This window comes from Lepisosteus oculatus, chromosome 21 (assembly GCF_040954835.1).
Source record: "Lepisosteus oculatus isolate fLepOcu1 chromosome 21, fLepOcu1.hap2, whole genome shotgun sequence".
In the NCBI taxonomy this organism is placed as follows: domain Eukaryota; kingdom Metazoa; phylum Chordata; class Actinopteri; order Semionotiformes; family Lepisosteidae; genus Lepisosteus; species Lepisosteus oculatus.
In genome coordinates this window covers 361,972-384,625 of record NC_090716.1, presented here as the reverse complement: position 1 = coordinate 384,625, position 22,654 = coordinate 361,972, and the positions used below count along the sequence as shown (strand labels likewise).

At 58.9% G+C, this 22,654-nt stretch overlaps 1 protein-coding gene across 4 annotated transcripts in view; it reads right to left on the bottom strand.

Annotated features, from left to right (window-relative positions):
• Window positions 1–156: 156 nt before the first annotated feature.
• pgghg (protein-glucosylgalactosylhydroxylysine glucosidase) overlaps window positions 157–22,654 on the bottom strand; it is a 48,841-nt gene continuing 26,343 nt past the window's right edge. For 3 of the 4 annotated variants that reach the window (XM_069181557.1, XM_069181558.1, XM_069181560.1), the window contains 6 exons: window positions 8,414–8,550; window positions 7,709–7,842; window positions 7,409–7,504; window positions 1,475–1,572; window positions 725–936; window positions 157–328 (listed from right to left, as the gene is read on the bottom strand). In XM_069181557.1, coding sequence (XP_069037658.1) covers window positions 261–328; window positions 725–936; window positions 1,475–1,572; window positions 7,409–7,504; window positions 7,709–7,842; window positions 8,414–8,550 — 745 coding nt within the window. In that variant the 3' untranslated portion in view covers window positions 157–260. The remainder of the gene's footprint in view (window positions 329–724; window positions 937–1,474; window positions 1,573–7,408; window positions 7,505–7,708; window positions 7,843–8,413; window positions 8,551–22,654) is intronic. The other variant, XM_069181559.1, reaches the window with a different exon arrangement.

Genomic DNA, 22,654 nt, shown 5'->3' with positions numbered 1-22,654 from the left:
GAGTCTGTCCAGGTGTGTACAGACAGGGTCTGCAGTGAGAGTCTGTCCAGGTGTGTGAGAGTCTGTCCAGGTGTGTACAGACAGGGTCTGCAGTGAGAGTCTGTCCAGGTGTGTGAGAGGCTGTCCAGGTGTGAACAGACCAGGCTCAGACATACGTACAGATCACGGTGTTTTATTGAGATCAGCCCTGCTCTGAGGGCTGGAGGGGCAGCGGCTCCTGAGTGGTGTGGCTCTGGAGACACTGACTGGCACTCCGTGAGCTACAGAGGCCAGCAGCTGGCCTGCCTGCGGAGCTCCCCTGCTCCGAGCGGAATGGAGACCGGCTTCCCTGGAAAGACAAAGAGAGCCGTTACAGCAGGGGGCACAGCGGGCGGCACGGTCCTTCCGGGACCTTGTTCAGTGGTCCTGCCGGGACCTTGCTCAGTGGTCCTGCCGGGACCTTGCTCAGTGGTCCTGCCGGGACCTTGCTCAGCGGGTGGCACGGTCCTTCCGGGACCTTGTTCAGTGGTCCTGCCTGGACCTTGCTCAGTGGTCCTGCCGGGACCTTGCTCAGTGGTCCTGTCGGGACTTTGCCCAGCGGGTGGCACAGTTCTGCCGGGACCTTGCTCAGTGGCCGACGCCAGTCCCTTCCTCGATCTCAGCACTTCTGGGGATCTGACTGATCTCGGGGCTGCAGCTGTGCAGGGGACCCCCTCCCCGAACCCCCAGGACCCCCAGGACGTACCCAGCACCAGGGGGAAGCCCTGTCCTGTACGCCTCTCAATGACCTGCAGGGGGCAGTGTGGGGCTCCCCACAGCGCCGTCACCCCCACGCGCACCTTGTTCCCCCCGAACACCCACTCCAGCTTGTTGCCAAGGTAACACACCCCCCTGAGCCGCAGCTCTGGGATGTCGTCCGGCAACACGGGGTCAAAAGTCAGGCAGTCCTTCTTAATGCTGCAGAAGTAAGAGAGAGAAACAGAGAGGACAGGCTCAGTGACCACAGCCTGGCCAGAGAGACTGGACACAGGCAGACCTGACTGCCCAGAGAGGACAGGCTCAGTGACCACAGCCTGGCCAGAGAGACTGGACACAGGCAGACCTGACTGCCCAGAGAGGACAGGCTCAGTGACCACAGCCTGGCCAGAGAGACTGGACACAGGCAGACCTGACTGCCCAGAGAGGACAGGCTCAGTGACCACAGCCTGGCCAGAGAGACTGGACACAGGCAGACCTGACTGCCCACAGAGGACAGGCTCAGTGACCACAGCCTGGCCAGAGAGACTGGACACAGGCAGACCTGACTGCCCACAGAGGACAGGCTCAGTGACCACAGCCTGGCCAGAGAGACTGGACACAGGCAGACCTGACTGCCCACAGAGGACAGCCTCAGTGACCACAGCCTGGCCAGAGAGACTGGACACAGGCAGACCTGACTGCCCAGAGAGGACAGGCTCAGTGACCACAAAGGGACAGACAGACACACAATGCCAACCGGAATCCTGTGTATCCAAACAGCACAGCCTGCAGGAAGCCGCCCATCCCGGTCAGGAAGTTCACTGTCCCTGAGCCATCGGAGCCCTCAGACCACACCTGGACAGAGACAGGAGACACACTGACTCCACACCCGGAGAGAGAGACAAGAGACACATTGACTCCACACCCGGAGAGAGGGACAGGAGAGAAATGGGAGCTTTGGACACACTGCTTGCTCTCTTTCACTCAATTCAATTCAAGGTGCCTTATTGGGATGACAGATGGGTACAGTCAGTGTTGCCAAAGCAAAAAAATAAATAAAATAAACATGAAACAAAACAAAAAATAAAAATAAATTAAAATCTACAGACATACAGTCATGTGAAAAAGAAGGTACACCCTCTTTCAATTCAATGGTTTTAAAATTACGGCATAAATAACAATTGTCTAGTCCTCACCAACTTCCATAATTAGACAAATCTAGCCTCAGATAACACACAACACAGAACAGATTTCACTGTCATTATTTATTCAACAAAAAGTAAGCCAAAATGCAGAAACCATGTGGGACAAATTAAGTACACCCTTACTGCTTCCATAGGATTAAGAAGGTAATTAGCAGCCAGGTGCTGCTCATCAAATACACTTGATTAGTTGATCATCAGGAAGGGTGACCACCTTTATAAAAGCAGAACCTTTGGCTGTTTAGTTATCTGGATCATTCAGGTGTGTGTTAATACCATGCCAACGAGAAAAGACATCGGCAATGAACTCAGAGAAGCAATTGCTGTTGCTCATCAATGTGGGAAGGGGTATAAGGCCATTTCCAAACAATCTGAAATCCATCATTCTACAGTGAGAAGGTTTACAAATGGAGAACATTCAAGACAGTTGCCAGTCTTCCTGGGAGTGGTGTCCCAGTAAATTCACCCCACGGTCAGACCGTATAATGCTCAGAGAAATCGCAAAGAACCAAGAGCTACATCTAGAGATCTACAGGCCTTGGACAACATGTTAAATGTTAAAGTTCATGACAGTACGATCAGAAAAAGACTGAGCAAGTATGGCTTCCATAGAAGGGTAGATAGGAGAAAGCCCCTTCTCTTCAAAAAGAACATGGCAGCACGACTTTGCAAAGTTGCATCTGAACAAACCACAAGATTTTTTGGAACAATGTCCTTTTGACAGATGAGACCAAAGTGGAGATGTTTGGTCATTATGCACAAGAGGAGGTGAAGGCTCTGAGAAATGAAAGGAGGCTTAGATTCGTTTAGTTTCCACCTGTCCGTTGGCTTCAGGGTGGTATCCCGAGGTTAACGACACATGAGTGCCAAGAGCTTGACAGAAGGCCGATTTGGAGAAGCGGCCGGAGACCACCATGATTACTGTATTGCCTTGACTGCTGGGGAGGTCTGTGATGAAATCCACCGCTATGTGAGACCAGGGGCGGTAGGCGACCGGGAGCGGGTGAAGGAAACCCGTTTTCCTGGCTCTCGGGGGCTTGGTTCTGGCACAGGTCGGACATGCCCGAATATAGTCAGCGACATCAGCTCTCATGGTAGAAGTCCCTGTTCAGGAGGTCCAGAGTACGTCTGACCCCAGGATGACCTGTGAACTGGGAGTCATGGCAAAGCTGCCGAACGTAAATTGTCCACAACAAAGAGTTTATCCGCGGGACAATGGAGAGGGATGGCAGTCTTGTCCAGTTCCCGCCTGACTTGATCCTCAATGGAAAAGTGAACCCCTGCCACAACAGGGTTGGTCGAGATTATCGTTTCAGGTGTGTAGTCCAGATCCGGGGGGTAGTGGAGTCGGGAGAGTGCGTCCGCCCTCCCACTCCTAGAACCGGGCGTATAGGTAATCACGAAATTGAAGAAGAACAGAGACTAGCAAGCCTAGACGCGAGTTGAGGCATTTAGCCGATGGGATGTAGGCCAGGTTCTTGCGGTCCATGATTATAACAAAGGGATGTTGAGCCCCCTCCAGCCAATGTCTCCATTCCTTGAGGGCCAGCTTGATGGCGAGGAGCTCATCGTAGTTCACCTCTTGGAGAAGAAAGCACATGGATGCAGAATGTGTCCTCCATGGTGCTGGGAGAGGACTGCACCAACCCCATAGGCAGGGGCGTCAACTTCCACCACGAAAGGCCTGGAGGGATCCGGGTGACGAGAAGTGGAGCTGAGCTGAAGAGGTGCTTTAGGCGTAGGAATGCCTTGTCAGCCTCCGGGTTCCACTTACCCCGGCCAGGTCTGTTACCAGTCAAGGCAGTGATGGGCGCAACAACGGAGCTAAAGTTCCTAATGAAACGCCTGTAAAAATGAGCAAAACCCAGAAAATGTTGGATCTGTTTCAGATTGCGCGGGACTGGCCAGTCGTTAATAGCTACTACCTTAGACGAGTCCATCTCCACCCCCAGGGGAGAAATGATGTAGCCCAGGAAGTGTATCTTAGAGACATGAAACACACACTTCTCCAGCTTAGCGTAGAGATTGTTGATCAATCTGGACAACACCTCCTGGACGTGACGGACATGATCCTGGGGGTCGGTGAAATAAATCAGAATGTCATCCAGATACACCAAAACAAAGTTACCAATAATGTCCCTAAAGATGTCATTCATAAAGGACTGGAAGACCACCGGGGCATTAACAAGGCCAAAGGGCATGACTTGCCTATTGACTATTCGTAATGCCTGTGCGTGGTCATAAAGGCCGTCTTTCACTCGTCCCCTTCCCGTATCCTGATTAGATTATAAGCCCCCGGCAGATCTAATTTAGAAAAGATGGAGGCTCCCCGTAGGGACTCCAAAGCCACTGGAATTAGCGGCGGGGGTGACGATGTTCAACCGTGATGGCGTCAACCCCCTGCAGTCGATACATGGGCGCAAGGAGCCATCCTTCTTCCCAATGGAAAAGAAACCGGCACAGGCTGGAGAAGAGGACCCTTGGGGGGGAGGGTTCCTGGCAGTAGACCTATCGCGCAGTCACAGTTCCGGTGAGGGGCAGCGAGAGGGCCTGCTGTTTATCGAAGGCCTGTTTCAGGTGAACTTATTGTGGTGGCATGGAAGTCAGAGCATCCCCAACAGAGAGCCAGAAGAGGCTGGAGAAAAGACAGCGCTACTGACCATAGCTGTAGGCTGCGGGAGAGCTCGAGGTGCACACGGTGGTCTCGGGGGACAGGTAGCAAGCAGATGGTTCGAAGAAGCGCAGTACAGGCTTCATCCCTCTTGGCGGCGCCTTTCCTTTTCTTGAGAGGAAAGAAGAGCATGCGGCAGAGCTCCTGGAGGGAGGGACCCCTCCGGACGGCCATGTCTGCTTCCCGGGTGTCTGTCTGCTCTCCGAATTCTAATACGGGTGTCCAGTTCGAGAACCTGAGAGAACACCGCGTCAAGGGACTGGGAGTGGATTGGCGTGAGCACCGGGTGGTCCTTCAACTCCTCTGACAGTCCCTTACAGAAGAGACAGACAAGAGCCTCCGGGTTCCAGGCAGACCCTGTGGCGAGGGACTGAAATTCGGCCACGTAGTCCTGTAGTGGTCTGTCGCCCTGTTGAAGCGCTGAGAGCCGCAGGTGAATCAGGTCCAGGTTGTCCTGCGAAAGACGCGCCTGGAGGCGATCCGCAAAACTACTAAAATCTCCCCCGGCCAGCAAGACAGATTCCCAATTGCCTGTAAGCAGGGAGAACGCAAATCCAATCTGCTCCCGTGATGTAGGAAAACGCTCGGGATGCAAATGAAAGGAGAGAAAGCACTGAGCAATGAAGCCTCTGCAACCTGTAGGATTACCGTCCTATTTCTCAGGGAGAACAAACGGTAAGGCTGGGGGAGTGGAGGGCAGGGCAGAGGCTTGGGAGGAAGACACTGCAGGGGACGGCGTGGGGCACGGGGGCACCGGGGGGGACAAAAGCCAGGCGACGTGATTAGTAAGATGCTGAACGGACAGCTGTAGCTGGGAGAGAGCTTGGGAGTGCTGCTGGAGAAGGGAGCGAAGAGCTCGGTATTCTGTAAGGATACTCTGAAGAGGAGATATGGATTCTGTGCAGCCGCAGGAGTAGGTGAGAGGCACGACAACAAACAATCCGTATCCAGCAGCGAGTTCGTGGTCAGAGGGAGAAAGGAAGGTCGAAAACCACGTCAAACCCAAATGGCAAACAATACAAGTCGAGAGGCGAGATCGTGGTCAAAGGGAACAAGGGAGGTCGAAATCTGGGACAAACACAGGTGGCAAACAGTCCGAGTCGGAAGGCGAGGTCCGAAGTCCGATGGCAAAGGGGTGGTCCAAAATCCAGGTTGACACAAGGTTTAGAAATCGCTAGGTAGAGCTCTCAAGGAGTTAACTCAATACCGCGGCAAGACGCGGGTTGGAGAGGCTTAAATACTGCAGCCTGCGGCACGGTAGGCGTCTGGTGTTGAGTTAACCCGTGCGGCCGCGCTTGTAATCATCGCCCTGCTGCTGGCACTGGTTAGCTCTCTTGGGGGCTGGTCTGGGCAAGGTTGGTGGTCGTGACAGCACGGTGGTGGAGGGGTGATGATTTGGGCGTGTTTTGCAGCCATGGGACCTGGGCACCTTGCAGTCATCGAGTCGACCACGAACTCTAAGTATTCTAGACACAAATGTGAGGCCATCTGTCCGACAGCTTGGCCGAAATTGGGTCATGCAACAGGACAATGATCCCAAGCACACCAGCAAATCTATGACTGGATGGCTGAAAAAGAAAAGAATCAAGGTGTAGGAATGGCCAAGTCAAAGTCCAGACCTCAACCCCATTGAGATGCTGTGCATGAACGAATGTCCTCAAACATCGCTGAACTGAAGCAATGTTGTAGAAGAGTGGGCCAAAACTCCTCCAAAACGATGTGAGAGACTGATAAACTCATACAGAAAATGATAACTTCAAGTTATTGCTGCGAAAGGTGGCTATACAGCTACTGTATCATGGGGTGTATTTAGTTTTTCACACATGGCTTCTGCATGTTGGCTTATTTTTTGTTAAGTAAATACTGACATAGTGGAATCTGTTGTTTGGACCCGTTGTGATTCTGGCAGGTGTGGGAACTCTGGGATTAGATTTCTGAGTTTAGGGAAGAGTGTTTCTCTCATCCCAGAGTATCTGTCACAGTGCAGTAGGAAGTGCACCTCTGTCTCTATTTCTCCCCGCTGGCAGTGGGAGCACAGCCTGTCCTCTCTGGGCAGCCAGGTCTGCCTGTGTCGCCCAGTTTCTATGGCCACTGAGCCTGTACTTGTCAGGGTCTGTTTCTGTTTGTTGTTTCTTATTTTGGTCAAATATTCAGCTAGTGTGTATTGTCTGTTTAGGGTTCTGTAGCATTCCAGTTTATGTTGTGCTTGTGTGTGTGTATCCCAGTGTGTGAGATATTGCTGTTTGATCTGTGCTGTGATGTGGTTGAGTCTGAGTTGTGGTGGTCTAGCAGTGCTGTCCTGATGCTGGTTAGTGTCGGTGTGGCTCAGGTCAGTGAGCCTCAGGACCAGCTGGCTCAGGGGGCTCTGTTTTGGGCTCAGCTCTTGGCTCAGCAGGGCTTTGTGGTGGTAGGAATTTTGGTCACTGTTCTTTAGGTGTACCCAATAATTTAATACTCTTTTCTGTATGTTTATCAATAGTGGATACTGGCCTAATTCGTCCCTGCACCCGTTGTTAGGTGTTTTTCTCTGCACACGGAGGATGTTTCTACAGATCTCCATGTGCAGAGTTTCTGTGGGGTGTTTGTCCCATTGAGTGTAATCCTGGTCTGTGAGGGGACCCCACACTTCACTGCCGTATAGGGCAATGGATTGGATTACACTTTGAAATATTTGGAGCCAGATTCTTGTTGGTGGGTTGATGTTGAAGAGCCTCCTTCTTATTGTGTAGAAAGCCCTGAGTGCCTTCTCCCTCAATGCCTTCACTGCCAGGTCAAAACTCCCAGATGAGCTGATGGTGAGACCGAGATATTCTCTCACCTGGAAGGGCTCCTGGATGTTATTGAAATTCCTCATCAACAGCTCCTGGGCCCGAGATGCCTCTCTGAGCTCCAGCCAACCCACAGCAAACATCCCCTAACAGAGGAACAGAGAGAGACAGTCTCTTCAGCCTGGGCTCTGTCTGTCTGACCCTAACCCACTGCACACACACCCTGACACACTGGGCTGTGTCTGTCTGTCGGTCAGTGTCTGTCCAGGACTTTCACACTGGGCTGTGTCTGTCTGCCGGTCAGTGTCCGTCTATCTCCTCTCCCTGCAAGAGGTGCTGTGCTGTCTTACCCAGGTCATTGCTGGTCCCTGGGGATCAGTCACTGGCTCATACACTTCCAGGTCATTCCTTCTGACCTCTGGAGACATGGGGTACCCCAGCGGATATCCCAGCAACACAACATCTGCCTGCTTCACTTTCTCTCCTGAGAGGCAGAAGAAATTGAATGAAAAAGAGACAGGACTAAGTGTACTCCACTGGTCTCTGAGCTGGGTACAACTGTAGCAGCCCTGTACTCCACTGGTCTCTGAGCTGGGTACGAGTATAGCAGCCCAGTACTCCACTGGTCTCTGAGCTGGGTATGAGTGTAGCAGCCCAGTACTCCACTGGTCTCTGAGCTGGGTACGACTGGAGCAGCTCTGTACTCCACTGGTCTCTGAGCTGGGTACGAGTGTAGCAGCCCTGTACTCCACTGGTCTCTGAGCTGGAAGGACTGGACTGTAACAGCCCTGTACTCCACTGGTCTCTGAGCTGGTATTACTGGACTGTAGCAGCTCTGTACTCCACTGGTCTCTGAGCTGGTAGGACTGGACTGTGGCAGCCCAGTACTCCACTGGTCTCTGAGCTGGTAGGACTGGACTGTAGCAGCTCTGTACTCCACTGGTCTCTGAGCTGGTAGGACTGGACTGTAACAGCCCTGTACTCCACTGGTCTCCACAGGTTAAATAAGAGGGAGAAACGGGATGCAAGAGGCGAAAACAGATCCTGTTTCTCACCTGTCTTGTATCCATCAAACTCAGGGTGGTAATTCTGCTCCAGGTCAAAGGGGATTTTGATCTGATCGGCAATATCCTGCCACTGTGGAGGTGGAGGGATGTGCAGGAGAGAGGCCAACTCCACCGCAAACTGGAGACTGAGAGAGACACTAGCTTACCCACAGGACACACACAACACAACACCACTCACCAGCACACCACACCCCGCACGACACCACTACCACTCACCAGCACACCACACCCCGCACAACACCACTACCACACACCAGCACACCACACCCCGCACGACACCACTACCACACACCAGCACACCACACCCCGCACAACACCACCACACACCAGCACACCACACCCCGCACAACACCACCACACACCACCACCACACACCAGCACACCACACCCTGCACAACACCACCACACACCAGCACACCACACCCCGCACAACACCACCACCACACCAGCACACCACACCCCGCACAACACCACCACCACACACCAGCACACCACACCTCGCACAACACCACCACACACCAGCACACCACACCCCGCACAACACCACCACACACCAGCACACCACACCTCGCACAACACCACCACACACCAGCACACCACACCCCGCACAACACCACCACCACACACCAGCACACCACACCCCGCACAACACCACCACACACCACCACCACACACCAGCACACCACACCCCGCACAACACCACCACACACCACCACCACACACCAGCACACCACACCCCGCACGACATCCCCACCACACACCAGCACACCACACCCCGCACAACACCACCACACACCAGCACACCACACCTCGCACAACACCACCACACACCAGCACACCACACCCCGCACGACACCACCACCACACACCAGCACACCACACCCCGCACAACACCACCACACACCAGCACACCACACCTCGCACAACACCACCACCACACACCAGCACACCACACCCCGCACAACACCACCACACACCAGCACACCACACCCCGCACAACACCACCACCACACACCACACCACACCCCGCACAACACCACCACACACCAGCACACCACACCCCGCACAACACCACCACCACACACCAGCACACCACACCCCGCACAACACCACCACACACCAGCACACCACACCCCGCACAACACCACCACACACCAGCACACCCCGCACAACACCACCACACACCAGCACACCACACCCCGCACAACACCACCACACACCAGCACACCACACCCCGCACAACACCACCACCACACACCAGCACACCACACCCCGCACAACACCACCACCACACACCAGCACACCACACCCCGCACAACACCACCACACACCAGCACACCACACCTCGCACAACACCACCACACACCAGCACACCACACCTCGCACAACACCACCACACACCAGCACACCACACCCCGCACAACACCACCACACACCAGCACACCACACCTCGCACAACACCACCACACACCAGCACACCACACCCCGCACGACACCACTACCACACACCAGCACACCACACCCTGCACAACACCACCACCACACACCAGCACACCACACCCCGCACAACACCACCACACACCAGCACACCACACCCCGCACAACACCACCACCACACACCAGCACACCACACCCCGCACAACACCACCACACACCAGCACACCACACCCCGCACAACACCACCACCACACACCAGCACACCCCGCACAACACCACCACACACCAGCACACCACACCCCGCACGACACCACCACACACCAGCACACCACACCCCGCACGACACCACCACACACCAGCACACCACACCCCGCACAACACCACCACACACCAGCACACCACACCCCGCACAACACCACCACACACCAGCACACCACACCCCGCACGACACCACCACACACCAGCACACCACACCCCGCACAACACCACCACACACCAGCACACCACACCCCGCACAACACCACCACCACACACCAGCACACCACACCCCGCACAACACCACCACACACCAGCACACCACACCCCGCACAACACCACCACCACACACCACCACCACACCCCGCACAACACCACCACACACCAGCACACCACACCCCGCACGACACCACTACCACACACCAGCACACCACACCCCGCACAACACCACCACACACCAGCACACCACACCCCGCACGACACCACTACCACACACCAGCACACCACACCCCGCACAACACCACCACACACCAGCACACCACACCCCGCACGACACCACCACACACCAGCACACCACACCCCGCACGACACCACCACACACCAGCACACCACACCCCGCACAACACCACCACACACCAGCACACCACACCCCGCACAACACCACCACCACACACCACCACCACACCCCGCACAACACCACCACACACCAGCACACCACACCCCGCACGACACCACTACCACACACCAGCACACCACACCCCGCACAACACCACCACACACCAGCACACCACACCCCGCACGACACCACTACCACACACCAGCACACCACACCCCGCACAACACCACCACACACCAGCACACCACACCCCGCACGACACCACCACACACCAGCACACCACACCCCGCACAACACCACCACACACCAGCACACCACACCCCGCACAACACCACCACACACCAGCACACCACACCCCGCACAACACCACCACACACCAGCACACCACACCCTGCACGACACCACTACCACACACCAGCACACCACACCCCGCACAACACCACCACACACCAGCACACCACACCCTGCACGACACCACTACCACACACCAGCACACCACACCCCGCACAACACCACCACACATCACCACACACCAGCACACCACACCCCGCACAACACCACCACCACACACCAGCACACCCCGCACGACACCACCACCACACACCAGCACACCACACCCCGCACAACACCACCACCACACACCACACCACACCCCGCACAACACCACCACACACCAGCACACCACACCCCGCACAACACCACCACCACACACCAGCACACCACACCCCGCACAACACCACCACACACCAGCACACCACACCCCGCACAACACCACCACCACACACCAGCACACCACACCCCGCACGACACCACCACCACACACCAGCACACCACACCCCGCACAACACCACCACCACACACCACCACCACACCCCGCACAACACCACCACACACCAGCACACCACACCCTGCACAACACCACCACCACACACCACACCACACCCCGCACAACACCACCACCACACACCAGCACACCCCGCACGACACCACCACCACACACCAGCACACCACACCCCGCACAACACCACCACACACCAGCACACCACACCCCGCACAACACCACCACCACACACCAGCACACCACACCCCGCACGACACCACTACCACACACCAGCACACCACACCCTGCACAACACCACCACACACCAGCACACCACACCCCGCACAACACCACCACCACACACCACCACCACACCCCGCACAACACCACCACACACCAGCACACCACACCCCGCACAACACCACCACACACCAGCACACCACACCCCGCACAACACCACCACCACACACCAGCACACCACACCCCGCACAACACCACCACACACCAGCACACCACACCCCGCACAACACCACCACACACACCACACCACACCCCGCACAACACCACCACACACCAGCACACCACACCCCGCACGACACCACTACCACACACCAGCACACCACACCCTGCACAACACCACCACACACCACACACCACACCCCGCACAACACCACCACACACCAGCACACCACACCCCGCACGACACCACCACACACCAGCACACCACACCCTGCACGACACCACCACCACACACCAGCACACCACACCCCGCACAACACCACCACACACCAGCACACCACACCCTGCACAACACCACCACCACACACCAGCACACCACACCCCGCACAACACCACCACCACACACCAGCACACCACACCCCGCACAACACCACCACACACCAGCACACCACACCCCGCACAACACCACCACACACCAGCACACCACACCCCGCACAACACCACCACCACACACCAGCACACCACACCCTGCACGACATCACCACACACCAGCACACCACACCCTGCACAACACCACCACCACACACCACACCCCGCACAACACCACCACACACCAGCACACCACACCCCGCACAACACCACCACCACACACCAGCACACCACACCCCGCACAACACCACCACCACACACCAGCACACCACACCCTGCACGACACCAACACCACACACCAGCACACCACACCCCGCACAACACCACCACACACCAGCACACCACACCCCGCACGACACCACCACACACCAGCACACCACACCCCGCACAACACCACCACACACCAGCACACCACACCCCGCACAACACCACCACACACCAGCACACCACACCCCGCACAACACCAACACCAACACCACACACCAGCACACCACACCCCGCACGACACCACTACCACACACCAGCACACCACACCCTGCACAACACCACTACCACACACCAGCACACCACACCCCGCACAACACCACCACCACACACCAGCACACCACACCCCGCACAACACCACCACACACCAGCACACCACACCCCGCACAACACCACCACACACCACCACACACCAGCACACCACACCCCGCACAACACCACCACACACCAGCACACCACACCCCGCACGACACCACCACACACCAGCACACCACACCCCGCACGACACCACCACACACCAGCACACCACACCTCGCACAACACCACCACACACCAGCACACCACACCCCGCACGACACCACCACACACCAGCACACCACACCCCGCACAACACCACCACCACACACCAGCACACCACACCCCGCACAACACCACCACACACCAGCACACCACACCCCGCACAACACCACCACCACACACCACCACACCCCGCACGACACCACCACACACCAGCACCACACCCCGCACAACACCACCACCACACACCAGCACACCACACCCCGCACAACACCACCACCACACACCAGCACACCACACCCCGCACAACACCACCACACACCAGCACACCACACCCCGCACAACACCACCACACACCAGCACACCACACCCCGCACGACACCACCACCACACACCAGCACACCACACCCCGCACGACACCACTACCACACACCAGCACACCACACCCTGCACGACACCACTACCACACACCAGCACACCACACCCCGCACAACACCACCACACACCACCACACACCAGCACACCACACCCCGCACAACACCACCACCACACACCAGCACACCACACCCCGCACGACACCACTACCACACACCAGCACACCACACCCCGCACGACACCACTACCACACACCAGCACACCACACCCTGCACGACACCACTACCACACACCAGCACACCACACCCTGCACAACACCACTACCACACACCAGCACAACACACCCCGCACGACACCACCACCACACACCAGCACACCACACCCCGCACAACACCACCACACACCACCACACACCAGCACACCACACCCCGCACAACACCACCACCACACACCAGCACACCACACCCCGCACGACACCACCACACACCAGCACACCACACCCCGCACAACACCACCACCACACACCAGCACACCACACCCCCGCACAACACCACCACACACCAGCACACCACACCCCGCACGACACCACCACCACACACCAGCACACCACACCCCGCACAACACCACCACCACACACCAGCACACCACACCCCGCACAACACCACCACCACACACCAGCACACCACACCCCGCACAACACCACCACACACCACCACACCACACCTCGCACAACACCACCACCACACACCAGCACACCACACCCCGCACAACACCACCACACACCAGCACACCACACCCCGCACAACACCACCACCACACACCAGCACACCACACCCCGCACAACACCACCACCACACACCAGCACACCACACCCCGCACGACACCACCACCACACACCAGCACACCACACCCCGCACAACACCACCACACACCAGCACACCACACCTCGCACAACACCACCACACACCAGCACACCACACCCCGCACAACACCACCACCACACACCAGCACACCACACCCCGCACAACACCACCACCACACACCAGCACACCACACCCCGCACAACACCACCACCACACACCAGCACACCACACCCTGCACGACACCACCACCACACACCAGCACACCACACCCCGCACAACACCACCACACACCAGCACACCACACCCCGCACAACACCACCACCACACACCAGCACACCACACCCCGCACAACACCACCACACACCAGCACACCACACCTCGCACAACACCACCACACACCAGCACACCACACCCCGCACGACACCACCACACACCAGCACACCACACCCCGCACAACACCACCACCACACACCAGCACACCACACCCCGCACAACACCACCACACACCAGCACACCACACCCCGCACAACACCACCACCACACACCAGCACACCACACCCCGCACGACACCACCACACACCAGCACACCACACCCTGCACAACACCACCACACACCAGCACACCACACCCCGCACAACACCACCACCACACACCAGCACACCACACCCCGCACAACACCACCACACACCAGCACACCACACCCCGCACAACACCACCACACACCAGCACACCACACCCCGCACAACACCACCACACACCAGCACACCACACCCCGCACAACACCACCACACACCAGCACACCACACCCTGCACGACACCACTACACACCAGCACACCACACCCCGCACGATACCACCACACACCAGCACACCACACCCCGCACAACACCACCACACACCAGCACACCACACCCCGCACGACACCACCACACACCAGCACACCACACCCCGCACAACACCACCACACACCAGCACACCCCGCACAACACCACCACACACCAGCACACCACACCCCGCACAACACCACCACCACACACCAGCACACCCCGCACAACACCACCACACACCAGCACACCACACCCCGCACAACACCACCACCACACACCAGCACACCACACCCCGCACAACACCACCACACACCAGCACACCACACCCCGCACAACACCACCACACACCAGCACACCACACCCCGCACAACACCACCACCACACACCAGCACACCACACCCCGCACAACACCACCACACACCAGCACACCACACCTCGCACAACACCACCACACACCAGCACACCACACCCCGCACGACACCACCACACACCACCACCACACACCAGCACACCACACCCTGCACAACACCACCACACACCAGCACACCACACCCCGCACGACATCACCACCACACACCAGCACACCACACCCCGCACAACACCACCACCACACACCACACCACACCCCGCACAACACCACCACACACCAGCACACCACACCCCGCACAACACCACCACCACACACCAGCACACCACACCTCGCACAACACCACCACCACACACCAGCACACCACACCCCGCACAACACCACCACACACCAGCACACCACACCCCGCACAACACCACCACACACCAGCACACCACACCCCGCACAACACCACCACACACCAGCACACCACACCACCACACACCACCACCACACACCAGCACACCACACCCCGCACGACACCACCACACACCACCACCACACACCAGCACACCACACCCCGCACGACATCACCACCACACACCAGCACACCACACCCCGCACGACACCACCACACACCACCACCACACACCAGCACACCACACCCTGCACAACACCACCACACACCAGCACACCACACCCTGCACGACATCACCACCACACACCAGCACACCACACCTCGCACGAAACCACCACACACCACCACCACACCAGCACAACACACCCCGCACAACACCACCACCACACACCACACCACACCCCGCACGACACCACCACACACCAGCACACCACACCCTGCACAACACCACCACCACTCACCAGCACACCACACCCCGCACAACACCACCACCACACACCACACCACACCCCGCACGACACCACCACCACACACCAGCACACCACACCCCGCACAACACCACCACACACCAGCACACCCCGCACAACACCACCACCACTCACCAGCACACCACACCCTGCACAACACCACCACACACCAGCACACCACACCCCGCACAACACCACCACACACCACACCACACCCCGCACAACACCACCACACACCAGCACGACACCACTACTACACAATAGCACACCACACCTCGCACGACACCACCACCACACCCCGCACGACACCACCACCACACACCAGCACACCACACCCCGCACAACACCACCACACACCAGCACACCACACCCCGCACGACACCACCACACACCAGCACACCACACCCCGCACAACACCACCACACACCAGCACACCACACCCCGCACAACACCACCACACACCAGCACACCCCGCACAACACCACCACACACCAGCACACCACACCCCGCACAACACCACCACCACACACCAGCACACCACACCCCGCACAACACCACCACCAGCACACCACACCCCGCACAACACCACCACCACACACCAGCACACCACACCCCGCACAACACCACTACCACACACCAGCACACCACACCCCGCACGACACCAACACCACACACCAGCACACCACACCCCGCACAACACCACTACCACACACCAGCACACCACACCCCGCACAACACCACCACCACACACCAGCACACCACACCCCGCACAACACCACCACACACCAGCACACCACACCCCGCACGACACCAACACCACACACCAGCACACCACACCCCGCACAACACCACCACACACCAGCACACCACACCTCGCACAACACCACCACCACACACCAGCACACCACACCCCGCACAACACCACCACCACACACCAGCACACCACACCCCGCACGACACCACCACCACACACCACACCCCGCACAACACCACCACACACCAGCACACCACACCCTGCACAACACCACCACACACCAGCACACCCCGCACAACACCACCACACACCAGCACACCACACCCCGCACAACACCACCACCACTCACCAGCACACCACACCCCGCACAACACCACCACACACCAGCACACCACACCCCGCACAACACCACCACCACACACCACCACACCACACCCCGCACGACACCACCACACACACCAGCACACCACACCCCGCACAACACCACCACACACCAGCACACCACACCCCGCACGACATCACCACCACACACCAGCACACCACACCCCGCACGACACCACCACACACCAGCACACCACACCCCGCACAACACCACCACACACCAGCACACCACACCCCGCACAACACCACCACACACCACCACCACACCAGCACACCACACCCCGCACAACACCACCACACACCAGCACACCACACCCCGCACAACACCACCACACACCAGCACACCACACCTCGCACAACACCACCACACACCAGCACACCACACCCCGCACAACACCACCACCACACACCAGCACACCACACCCCGCACAACACCACCACACACCACCACCACACCCCGCACAACACCAACACCAACACCACACACCAGCACACCACACCCCGCACGACACCACCACCACACACCACCACCACACCCCGCACAACACCACCACCACACACCAGCACACCACACCCCGCACAACACCACCACTCACCAGCACACCACACCCCGCACAACACCACCACACACCAGCACACCACACCCTGCACGACATCACCACCACACACCACACCCCGCACAACACCACCACCAGCACACCACACCCCGCACAACACCACCACACACCAGCACACCACACCCCGCACAACACCACCACCACACACCAGCACACCACACCCTGCACGACATCACCACCACACACCAGCACACCACACCCCGCACAACACCACTACCACACACCAGCACACCACACCCTGCACGACATCACCACCACACACCAGCACACCACACCCCGCACGACATCACCACCACACACCAGCACACCACACCTCGCACGACACTACCACACACCAGCACACCACACCCCGCACGACACCACCACCACACACCACACCACACCCCGCACGACACCACCACACACCAGCACACCACACCTCGCACAACACCACCACACACCAGCACACCACACCCCGCACGACACCACCACACACCAGCACACCACACCCCGCACAACACCACCACCACACACCAGCACACCACACCCCGCACAACACCACCACACACCAGCACACACCAGCACACCACACCCCGCACAACACCACCACCACACACCACACCACACCCCGCACGACACCACCACACACCAGCACACCACACCCTGCACAACACCACCACCACTCACCAGCACACCACACCCTGCACAACACTACCACACACCAGCACACCACACCCCGCACGACACCACCACACACCAGCACGACACCACTACTACACAATAGCACACCACACCCCGCACGACACCACCACCACACACCAGCACACCACACCCCGCACAACACCACCACACACCAGCACACCACACCTCGCACAACACCACCACACACCAGCACACCACACCCCGCACGACACCACCACACACCAGCACACCACACCCCGCACAACACCACCACCACACACCAGCACACCACACCCCGCACAACACCACCACACACCAGCACACCACACCTCGCACAACACCACCACACACCAGCACACCACACCCCGCACGACACCACCACACACCAGCACACCACACCCCGCACAACACCACCACACACCAGCACACCACACCCCGCACAACACCACCACACACCAGCACACCCCGCACAACACCACCACACACCAGCACACCACACCCCGCACAACACCACCACCACACACCAGCACACCACACCCCGCACAACACCACCACCAGCACACCACACCCCGCACAACACCACCACACACCAGCACACCACACCCCGCACAACACCACCACACACCACCACACCCCGCACAACACCACCACCACACACCAGCACACCACACCCCGCACAACACCACCACACACCAGCACACCACACCCCGCACAACACCACCACACACCAGCACACCACACCCCGCACGACACCACCACCACACACCAGCACACCACACCCCGCACAACACCACCACACACCAGCACACCACACCCCGCACAACACCACCACACACCAGCACACCACACCCCGCACGACACCACCACCACACACCAGCACACCACACCCCGCACAACACCACCACACACCAGCACACCACACCCCGCACAACACCACCACCACACACCAGCACACCACACCCCGCACAACACCACCACACACCAGCACACCACACCCCGCACAACACCACCACACACCAGCACACCACACCCCGCACGACACCACTACCACACACCAGCACACCCCGCACAACACCACCACACACCACCACACACCAGCACACCACACCCCGCACAACACCACCACCACACACCAGCACACCACACCCCGCACAACACCACCACCACACACCAGCACACCACACCCTGCACAACACCACCACACACCAGCACACCACACCCCGCACAACACCACCACACACCAGCACACCACACCCCGCACGACACCACCACACACCAGCACACCACACCCCGCACAACACCACCACCACACACCAGCACACCACACCCCGCACAACACCACCACACACCACCACACCACACCCCGCACAACACCACCACCACACACCAGCACACCACACCCCGCACAACACCACCACACACCAGCACACCACACCCCGCACAACACCACCACACACCACCACCACACCAGCACACCACACCCCGCACAACACCACCACACACCAGCACACCACACCCTGCACAACACCACCACACACCAGCACACCACACCCCGCACAACACCACCACCACACACCAGCACACCACACCCCGCACAACACCACCACACACCAGCACACCACACCCCGCACAACACCACCACCACACACCAGCACACCACACCCCGCACAACACCACCACCACACACCACACCCCGCACGACACCACCACACACCAGCACACCACACCCTGCACAACACCACCACCACACACCACACCCCGCACAACACCACCACACACCAGCACACCACACCCTGCACAACACCACCACACACCAGCACACCACACCCCGCACGACACCACCACCACACACCAGCACACCACACCCCGCACAACACCAACACCAACACCACACACCAGCACACCACACCCCGCACGACACCACTACCACACACCAGCACACCACACCCTGCACAACACCACTACCACACACCAGCACAACACACCCCGCACGACACCACCACCACACACCAGCACACCACACCCCGCACAACACCACCACACACCACCACACACCAGCACACCACACCCCGCACAACACCACCACCACACACCACCACACCCCGCACGACACCACCACACACCAGCACCACACCCCGCACAACACCACCACCACACACCAGCACACCACACCCCGCACAACACCACCACCACACACCAGCACACCACACCCCGCACAACACCACCACCACACACCAGCACACCACACCCTGCACAACACCACCACACACCAGCACACCACACCCCGCACAACACCACCACACACCAGCACACCACACCCCGCACGACACCACCACACACCAGCACACCACACCCCGCACAACACCACCACCACACACCAGCACACCACACCCCGCACAACACCACCACACACCAGCACACCACACCCCGCACAACACCACCACACACCAGCACACCACACCCCGCACGACACCACCACCACACACCAGCACACCACACCCCGCACAACACCACCACACACCAGCACACCACACCCCGCACAACACCACCACCACACACCAGCACACCACACCCCGCACAACACCACCACACACCAGCACACCACACCTCGCACAACACCACCACACACCAGCACACCACACCCTGCACAACACCACCACACACCAGCACACCACACCCCGCACAACACCACCACACACCAGCACACCACACCCCGCACAACACCACCACCACACACCAGCACACCACACCCTGCACGACATCACCACACACCAGCACACCACACCCTGCACAACACCACCACCACACACCACACCCCGCACAACACCACCACACACCAGCACACCACACCCTGCACAACACCACCACACACCAGCACACCACACCCCGCACGACACCACCACCACACACCAGCACACCACACCCCGCACAACACCAACACCAACACCACACACCAGCACACCACACCCCGCACGACACCACTACCACACACCAGCACACCACACCCTGCACAACACCACTACCACACACCAGCACAACACACCCCGCACGACACCACCACCACACACCAGCACACCACACGCCGCACAACACCACCACACACCACCACACACCACCACACCACACCCCGCACAACACCACCACCACACACCACCACACCCCGCACGACACCACCACACACCAGCACCACACCCCGCACAACACCACCACCACACACCAGCACACCACACCCCGCACAACACCACCACCACACACCAGCACACCACACCCCGCACAACACCACCACACACCAGCACACCACACCCCGCACAACACCACCACACACCAGCACACCACACCCTGCACGACACCACCACCACACACCAGCACACCACACCCCGCACGACACCACTACCACACACCAGCACACCACACCCTGCACGACACCACTACCACACACCAGCACACCACACCCTGCACAACACCACCACACACCGCACAACACCACCACCACACACCAGCACACCACACCCCGCACAACACCACCACACACCAGCACACCACACCCCGCACAACACCACCACACACCACCACCACACCACACCCCGCACGACACCACCACACACCAGCACACCACACCCCGCACAACACCACCACACACCACCACACACCAGCACACCACACCCCGCACAACACCACCACCACACACCAGCACACCCCGCACGACACCACCACCACACACCAGCA